Here is a 9,533-nt window from a genome sequence, read left to right as displayed (position 1 = left end):
GAAAGTTAAGAAAGAAATGAAGAGTTATCAAAGAATGAAAACGAGAGAGATGAATTCAAAATGAAGAGAGGAATATCACGTTACTTTTGTGAGAGGTTTAATTATGTCTTTTGTTTCTTTTATTTTTTTTCCAAAATTTTAGGGTTTTGGAAGGTAGTCCGTGAAGTCTATGTAGCAAAGTAAGGGTATTTCTGCTATATTGCCATTAGAATTGGTTGTTGTACGAAAATAATTATTATTATATTTAAATTCTAAATTCTAAATATATTTTATGGACAAAACGGGAAAAGAAGAGAGAAGTGAAAAGTGATAAGAAATATGGACCGTTGATCACGGGACCAACAGTGACGTGGACCGTCCATCAACAACAGTACTCGCCCGAAACGACAACTGTTGATGTCGTACAGCTCCCGTCGGTGCCCAATTCAGCAGCTACGACGTTTTTTTGTCAAAACATAGTAAAGATATATACGATAAGATCATACTTTAAAAAAATATCGCCTAACAAAAAAAGTAAATAATGATATCGATATTGTTATTATATATGGATGATTAATTTCATTCGACCGTTTGCGGAGGGTACAATGTATAGATGAGCGTTCAATATTCATTTATTGAAATAAATTTAATAGATTTTTGTTATTGTTCGACAGATTGTATCTTGTATAATTTAGAATGTTTAATGGTATTAAAAGAATGATAGAAGGATAAAGAAGAAAATCGGTTTCTGATTTTCTTTTATTTTATTTGGATTTTGAAATAAGTTTGATATGTAGCTAATGGGTTTGTTTGTATATAGCGAAATTCTAATGTTTCAATTCTAATATACGCAATAATATTCCACATCATGAGATTTGTGAATTTCTAATATATTTTTTAATGCGACTTTTAAAAATTGAATCAAAATAATATATTATTGTTATTATTATATCAATTATCATAATTTGTTTTATTATTTATGGATAATAATTCTTAATGATTATATATGTGGTTAATATCGTTTTCAAGTGGATTTTTAAAATAATCTATCATGTTTTTCATATATTTATGGTTTAATAAAATGTAAAAAAAAAATTAAAAAAATTTCGTAAGCTTTACAAAAATAATAAATTAGAAATCAAGATACATATTTTCACCTTCTTAGATCATACTAAAAGTTATCTCGTTTATGGAAAAAAATATATCATAAATTTGGAAGCTTGGTATTCAAGAGTCCCTCCACACACGTTTCTAAAGCATTCTTTTCCGTAAAACATTTGTTTTCTATTACAAATATATACACTCATTCACTCATATATATATATATAATTGATTCAAGTATTCAAATATGGCAATATTTATTCTCAATCTTCATTTTTATAATAAAAAAAACATTGGATAACATAGATATCAATAATATGAACAAATGTTGACAATATATATATGGATATATGTGTGTGTGTGTGTGTGCACAAATACACAAAAAAAATGATGTATTATTTTGTTGGTATTATCAGTTTTCGTTTTGATTAGGAAACATCCACCGAGCTACAACTACAATGCTCCATGATTGGTGCTTATGGAATGATATTATACCAAAATATAATTAAAAAAATATTTCATTAGCTTTTGTATACATATATATAAATAGTATGAAATCCAGAATGTGACACTTCTATTATTCTACAAAAAAAACATTGAAAATAACACAAATACATTTTTCTCCGGTACACGTCATCGGCAAGGCTAAGAAATCATCTGAGATTTTTTTTTAAAAATACAGTAATGGAAGGAAATCGCATAGAAGTAAATTGGATTAATTAGTGATTCCTTTTAGTTAATTATCCAGTTTTTATTTTTTGTTCTTTCATTTATGTATGGTGGGGTGGGTTAGGGTAATAGGGTATGGGTGAAAGTGTCCAAATCGTATCGAATAAAAAAATACGGTATTTTTTTATTCGAATTATCTAAAATATTGAAACGATATTTTTTTTAAATCGAACTAAATAAAACCGAATTTTTAAAAAAATAAAAAACTGAATTTTTTCTAAAAATATGTAATTTGTTTAATAAAAATCCAAAATTGAAATAAACCGAAAATAAAATATTAACCGATTGATATAAATTTTTATAAAATGGAAAAAATCGACCCAAATCATATGTGAACTTTGATTGCCACCCGGTTAATTAAACAAAGGTATATCATGCGTGAGATATAAAAACAGACATGCTCTGCAGCTGTTGTTGTGTCCTTGCCTCTTTCTTCTTCTTCTTCTCCTTCGTAGTTCAACTGCTCCTGTTTTGTTCTCTCCGTTGGTCTGATCATGTAATTAATAGATTTGCTGTTCAAATCAGACATAGAAGATAAAAGGTTCGACCTTTTCTTCCTACTTTTTCATCAAAGGTGAGATTCTCCTGATAGAACAACAAAACCCAGATAGAATAATTCGCCTTTTTACCAGAAAAAGAAAAGCCAAGAGAAAAAAAAAACAGGGAGAGAGAATCTGAAGATTCGACGTAAAAAAAAAAAGGGTGTTGTCTTTCTCTTCGTTTCCTGGCGATTTTCGTGTGTGCTCTTTCGAATTTGGAATCAAGACGACAGGTCTTTTGTTTGTCGTTTAAAAGGTTCAGGAGGAAGGGGAAATGAGAGAGAGAGACCGTGGGTCTTGTCCTCGAGAAGCAAATTAGGGATTTTGTCTTATCTTGGGGGGCGATGATGTCTATGCCGTGAAACCCAACAAAGAAAACACTCTTCCAGCCGGGAATCGAACCCGGGTCTGTACCGTGGCAGGGTACTATTCTACCACTAGACCACTGGTGCAATGTGGTGGAACAACAACATTTTTCAGTGAACAAAAATATGAACGTTTTCCTCTCGTCGCTTTTGACTTCATGGCCATTCACGTCTCGTATGGTACTGCAGTCAATTATGAGAACCCTCTTTCCAAAGTTTTATTCAAGATCTCAATACTCATTGATCGATATCCTACGGTGAATCTATATGCATGTCACTGTACCCACCCAATATCTACTGACAAAGTGTGAGATACAAAGGAGACTCCAATTAAAACTGGGATGAGTGGGATGGTTTCTGAGGAAATCTGCAGTAGTTTGATCCTCTTGCCCTAACGCCTCTCAAAGCATTGGAAGCAAACCTCAAGGCAAAAACGGCGGCACCCAGGTTGAGTGTTGTTCCTTGACGTTGGCCTTCTTCTTCTGGGCATATAGAAAGCTTCCTTCTTTTGTGTATCCTCCATGCTGCTTGTATGTAACATGCCGCCCATCTCCTCCATTGAGCCGAATGGTACCTGAAAACAGAGCCAGGGATCTTTAGAATGCTCTTCGCAGGTTTGATCGTGTGAATTTAACTCTGAATGCTGTCGTTATCAAGTCTTGCCTGAACACGCTCTTGAATCTCCTGCCATGGAAACTAGTGTAACGAGTAACAACAAATTTTAGATCATCAGCTGACAGAACAAAGCCTTCAACATCGGTTATAGCCTGTATCTCACTGTCCGAGATGGGAAGATGAGAGGATTTGCGACTTAGAGCCCATTCAAGTAGTTCTTCACAACAGAAGTCACCAGCCCTGAGGCGATATGAACTGAAACTCGCATTGCCTCTCAGTATAAAAAGCATATCCTCAATCGGGTCACCCTTACGCACAATGTAGCTGTTCTTCGTGTAAAACACTGGCTTCACTAGCACACATAGCGCTTCCAGCTGCCGGATATCCAGAACCCCGAACAAAGGAACCTGGAAAAATTTCAGATAGTTTGGTGAAACTTGATCAATGGTAAGCGTGAATGTAAATTCAGAGAATAATGCCATACCCTCCTGAGCAAGTCGAGGCCAAGATGGTGTTTGGTGTCCCGTTTGATGTCTTTAGGAAGGCTAAGAAGAAGAGATTCTTCCTCAACTCCTCTGGTTTCTCTCCATCTGTACTGCTCATATCTCCTAATACGCTCTCTCAGCTCATCTGGCAGCGCCCTATGAGACATCCATTTCTCTGTGTCTCTACGTTTCTCCTCCATCTCCTCTGCTCTAACTGTTGTTGATTGTAAGTACTTCTGTTGTTCACAAAAAAAAAAGGGATCTTTTTTTAAGCAAAATCATGTTTTGCTGCTCTAATCTCATTACCTCAAGCTTGTGAAAGACATAAAGAACTCTGGGCACTACCTGCATATTGCCGATGAACAGAGCAAACAAGACTAACCCAGATACACAGATTACGAGAGCAAAGAGGATATCCCCAACAAAGCCGCCCGTCTTCAGGTTTTGGCCCAAAGCACTATATTTGTAAAGAAGATCCATGTCTAAGTTAATACAAACAACACCTTCCAGACCAGATTTCAGCTTTGATGAGCAGACAAACTCTTGTCCGCTTGGGCTTTGATTAGAGATTCAAAGCTAAAGAGTTAGGATATACAGACCTAAGATTGCGGAGACCCCACCAAAAGCAGTGGAGAAACTTCCTGGGGAAATTCCTTGAATCGACAAGACCAGACTGAAGTGCTTCAGTGAACATCCCAAAGTTGAACACTGCGGGGTCGGTGATTTGGTCGGGGTCGATTAATGGGCATGACCCGTTTAAGAAACGACCATTGTCCCCAACAGCTTGAGCACAGTAGAGATTTGCATGAACGCATCCGGGTATCTTGGCACATTCGAAACGCCAACACATGTCTTTCCTTTCTATGGAGATCAAGTACCAGTAAGCTCCAATCACCTGATCATATCAAAGTGTTGTCTTTAACGATTCTTGTTCCAATGTCACAACATGATCAGGAGAGCAAAGACTTACATTACTTGCTAGCATGTAGAGGAGGAGATTCAAAGCAGCTGCTGCCCACTTCGTCTCTGTCACTCTACCGGAATCTCTTGTTACTTGTTCGTAAAGAGGATAGATTCGGATGCTTCGGGGTACGTATTGACAGACTAGAACCCATTTCAGCATCTCCTTGGTCACCAACGATGTAAGCCTCGACCTTGGAGTGATAGACAGAACAAGAACCTGCAAGAATTGGAATTTCATCACTCTCTGCTCAATGGAAACCATCGTGAATGTCATGAGGAAGAGAACACACCCACCTGGGGGACAGGGAGAAGAGAGAGAATGTCAATCATCAAGTAGAAAAAGCGATGTCCTTTAGCTGCTGTAGCGGTAGAATCAACGAGCATTTCTCCTCTAAAAGATACTTGACAAGGAGCTCTTAAATAAAACAAGATGTGAACCATATACAAGGCATCGAGAATGGTTCGGATAAGACAAGCTGTTATAGCTGGATACTTGTCCAAAGCCAGACAGAATCTGTCCCGTTCGAATACAGGAATATACAGAAACAGAGGATCAAATGCCAAAGCAAACACGCAAACTATCAGGAAAACCCTCTTCCAGTTCCGCAGATGCCAATCTCGCGAACGTTCTCCAGTTACAGAAGACCCCATTGAAGTTCTCTTCCGAACGAATCGATGCGCAACATAAAAGGAGAGCGGATTCTTACCAGGAGGAAAGAACCAAAGGAGAAATGGGGACAAGAACAGGAGCTTTATCCACGATCCAATTATAGCAAAATCTGAGAGTTAGGGTTAACCAATGGCGTAAAAGACGTTGGCAGCTCGGGAAACCAGGGGCGAGAGTTGGAAAGGGAAGAAGGGAAAAGCTGTTGATTCCGGACACGTGTCGCCGTCTTGGATGCGTAGATGACGCGTATCGAACATTTAAGAATACATTTCATTGGTCAATAGGGAACAGCGTTTTAGTTTGATTTTTTTAACCGTACAATACGGTGATTAGATTTGTTTTAAGTGGCAAGCAAGTCAGAAGATCTAGGGGCAAAGACGTAAATTCCAACTTCATCTTTTGATTGGATCATCAAGCATCATCATCAACACATCAGTCAAGCGGCCCCCCGCCCCAGAAAAACAAACCGATAACCGGATACCGGCTTGCTTAATCGTAACCTAACCGGTAACTCACAGTGCACAGACTTGAACCGGGAAGAAGTCGTGATAACATTCATCAGTACTAAACCGATTGAATTGAAGTAACCGAACCGGTCACTGAAACCAACCCCTACAGCATAATGAATGAAGACAGAGGTTTACAAGAAAGGGAGCCAAATTCTAACATAGAAACCCTACTCCATAAAGAACTGGAGATAACTTAAGACAGATGAAACTCTCAATTCGTGTTCTAGGCAATCACAAAAATGGAGTTCCTTTATGGGTGAAGACCATATATAATACAACATGAATCTTGTTGGCCAATACCAAATGAACAAAGGCCAATAATCAAAGCATGGGGAAGGTTTGAACAAAAGAGATGGATCAGGGAATGAGGCAGCCTTGGCAACAGAAACAAGCAACCAAAATACCGAGCACTGCTCCAGCAAGAACCTGCGAAGGAGTGTGGCCGAGCAGCTCCTTTAGCTTCCTCTGACTGATGGGGTGCCCCTCGAACAAATCCCTTATGATCAAGTTCAGTACCTGTTTCCACATTCACGGTTATGCATCTGAAAACTTCACACACCCTTTTCTTTTCCCCAGATAAAAGGGTTTCACTCTCTTGGCTTCATCGTAGGAGCAGATTCATTTAAACCTCGAATCTTTCGAAATACAACAGAGAGCACTACAGAAGTGGCAGTCCACCCATCTATTGGTACTTGATGCTCATCAGCTTATTCTTGGACCAACACTAATGAATGAAGTGTATCAAGTTCATAATAATCTCAGCCATGCAGAAAATTGCACTACAAGCCCTTATGAAACTGAAATCTGACACAATGTGGTGGAAACAAGACCTGGCCTTTGCATATACAACTTCCACAAGCAACCCATGAATTCACCAACTTTGTTTTAACTTAGAACCGGATAAAATAAAGATTGAGCTAAAGAGCTTGGAGCAAAATTAGCCACCAAATTAACATTTTTTTAGTGTGTGAGAACTATGATTATCAGTGTTCCTACATGAAACAGAAAGACAAAACCAAAGAAAGGAATATTGGTACAAGCAGCATTTTCATGATTTGGCCAACCATCCTCTCCCCTATTTGTACGAACTCGTACATGGAGTCTCACGTAAATTTCGACCAGAAATCATTACCAACTCCTCCATTATGAGATAGTAACCAATAGCTGAAGCTCGAAAGTTCAGAACTCGAATGCTTGACCACAGTCATTTGACGAAAATGAACATGAACATGAACATGACCCAGCGAAACAAAAGGACACCAAAATCAGACAGAAAGCCAAACCGATGTCTTTACCTCAGCTTGCATGCCGGCGTGGCGTCTGACGCCGATGGCATCGTACATGACGATTAGACTAAAGCCCAAGCAGACGGGAAATAACGAATCTGCCACTCCATGGCAGAGAGCCACGGAGGTCGTCAGAGCCATACAGAGAGCCGAATGAGACGAAGGCATTCCCCCAGAGGCGAACAGTATCCGGAAATCCCATTTTCTCTCCACGAAGAAATTAAGAAACACTTTGATGGATTGAGCTACAAACCACGCGACGAGACCCGACACGAACGTCGGGTTAGCCGCGAGAGTCGCCACGAAGGGACTGATCTTAACCTTGGCACTCGCCGTCACGCTCAGGAGCGCCGTACCGAATCCGCCGTGCTTCTCCCAATCTCCGGCGAACTGCTCCGAGAACGCCGCCGTGTCGTCCCTGTAAGCTTGAGAACGGGAGACCCATCTCTGGGATTGAGACGAAGCGAGCCCCTTGATTCTCCGAAAGATTGAGCGCAAAATCAAATAGGGGTTTATTCGTAGAATACGATTCGTGCCGTAATCAGGCTGAGGGCATATGGGATTGGAATGGGGTTTACAGCAGAAGGAGACGGTGGAAGCTTCGAATCTGTTGATAGAAGTTAAAAAGAGAGGAGATGGGTAGAAAGAGGTGAACGTGGGTTTCAACGTAAGCGAGTCCATGGGAGATCGCAGAGAAGCTTCAGCTCATACTGCGTCATCCAACAGAGAGAGCGAGAGAGAGGGGGGATGGATGTGTGTGGAGACTTGGCGAAGAAAGATTGGCGTCCGTTTCTGTATGCGTATTTTTTTGTTTGTACAGTTTCTTTATTTGAATTGGTATCATTGAAGATCAACTTTCCCTTTGTCTCCTAAAACAATCCATATATATATATATATACACAATAACAAGGATTTTATTGCAAACTTTTTGCCTTTTGTAACACAATCAGTATTTGTATGGTAGTCTAACCAAGCAAAAGAATATTAGAAGTCGTGTGGTGGAGGAAGAAGTGTAATTTCTTTCCCCCCAATATTACAAAGATGCCATTGGAGTACCTTGGAACAATCAGGGAATATACCCACCTTGTTGAATTCAAAAAATTCAAGACTCTTTTGAGTATGTGTAGACCGCTCCCTGATCCAAATGAAATCCAATGCCCATGTATTAATAATATTTGGGTTTTGGGCCTTCTCAAAAAAAAAAAAAAAAAAATGGTAGAGGCCTTGAGTCATTCTTTCTTTATATTCATTGGACCTCTAAGATTGAGAACAATCTACAACTAAAATAAAAAAATAAAGTACAGAATGGAGGTGCGGGGAATCGAACCCCGTGCCTCTCGCATGCGAAGCGAGCGCTCTACCATATGAGCTACACCCCCAGTGGTTGGAATTAACTTCTCCTCGAGCCACGCGCCACACTTTCGTCTTCACGCGTATTAGGGTTTCATTAACCCCCGGGATGAAACGCTGCGTTTCGGGTTAAAACCCGAAACCTCCTTCCCAAAGGGAAGGTTCACTTTCTTCTGCCAACGGGCCTTAAGGCCCAACAATCTCCACCTTGGTGGAGAAAGAGCCGGAAATAAAACAATAAACACTAGTGGAATTCGCCGTTTCCAGCACCGATCGACTTTCGTCGATCCCTCGACTTTCGTCGGAATTTAAAGCGTAACTTACCTGACTTACCTCACTTACCTGATGTCGCGGAGTTAGTCACATGTCGCCCTCAAGCTTCCCGTCGATGACTCCTCGTGGCCTCGTCGCCTTATCCCCGCCACCGATCAGCTCATCTCTACCTGAAACACTCGGTAAACGTGTTAGAACGTTCACCCCGATAAGACTCGAACCGTAGTCCTATCCCGCGTTGCCCGACCGGCAAACGCTACCCTCGGTTGTATGACTCCCTAGACCGTCAACTAACCCTCCTAGTAAAGTCCAAGACTATACCCGCTAGCTAACCTGAGGATTACACCCGACGTCTACCCGTCTCCTAAGTCTATCCTGACTTCTCCCGAGACTAACCTGAGTCATACTACCGAAACCCGCTAGATACCTAGCCCGGATCCCCGTGAAGTCTATACTACCTATAGGTATACGACTTCTACCCTCGGACCCTAACCTGCCAACTAGAATTGTCCCACGGTTTTATCCCGTGAAGCGTTCCTAGTCATCTACGATGCTCCACCGAGAATAAGAGACACGTGAGTGCACGTGCTCCACCTCGAGAGGGAGTGTCCTAGCGCCAACCTACACCGACTCTACCCGGTGACCCGACACCTCCCAGCTCACATCATCTCC

General features: G+C 40.5%; 2 protein-coding genes and 1 non-coding gene across 4 annotated transcripts; all 3 read right to left on the bottom strand.

Moving 5' to 3' along the window:
* Positions 1-2,884: 2,884 nt before the first annotated feature.
* LOC104809982 (probable cyclic nucleotide-gated ion channel 3) lies at positions 2,885-5,441 on the bottom strand. Its single transcript, XM_010536132.1, has 7 exons — positions 5,071-5,441; positions 4,784-4,993; positions 4,413-4,708; positions 4,159-4,270; positions 3,813-4,049; positions 3,377-3,735; positions 2,885-3,287 (listed from the first exon to the last, which is right to left on the bottom strand). The coding sequence occupies exons 1-7, from the start codon at positions 5,425-5,427 to the stop codon at positions 3,044-3,046; spliced, it is 1,815 nt and encodes a 604-aa protein (XP_010534434.1). The 5' UTR covers positions 5,428-5,441; the 3' UTR covers positions 2,885-3,043.
* A 575-nt stretch (positions 5,442-6,016) lies between these two features.
* LOC104809981 lies at positions 6,017-8,092 on the bottom strand. 2 transcript variants are annotated; one of them, XM_010536130.1, is made up of 2 exons: positions 7,248-8,092; positions 6,017-6,468 (listed from the first exon to the last, which is right to left on the bottom strand). In XM_010536130.1, exons 1-2 carry the CDS (start codon positions 7,917-7,919, stop codon positions 6,310-6,312), a joined length of 831 nt encoding a protein of 276 aa, XP_010534432.1. In that variant the 5' UTR covers positions 7,920-8,092; the 3' UTR covers positions 6,017-6,309. The 2 variants fall into 2 exon arrangements, with proteins under 2 accessions (XP_010534432.1, XP_010534433.1); XM_010536131.1 differs by lacking the exon at positions 6,017-6,468 and adding an exon at positions 6,475-6,676.
* Positions 8,093-8,544: 452 nt separating this feature from the next.
* Positions 8,545-8,617, bottom strand: TRNAA-CGC. The gene has a single exon. It is a non-coding gene; the product is annotated as a tRNA-Ala (tRNA).
* Between the last annotated feature and the right edge of the window lie 916 nt (positions 8,618-9,533).

Source organism: Tarenaya hassleriana, unplaced genomic scaffold (assembly GCF_000463585.1).
Source record: "Tarenaya hassleriana unplaced genomic scaffold, ASM46358v1 Cleome17, whole genome shotgun sequence".
Classification (NCBI taxonomy): Eukaryota; Viridiplantae; Streptophyta; class Magnoliopsida; order Brassicales; family Cleomaceae; genus Tarenaya; species Tarenaya hassleriana.
Note: the sequence above shows the minus strand (reverse complement) of the source record. Positions and strands in the feature narration are given on the sequence as shown.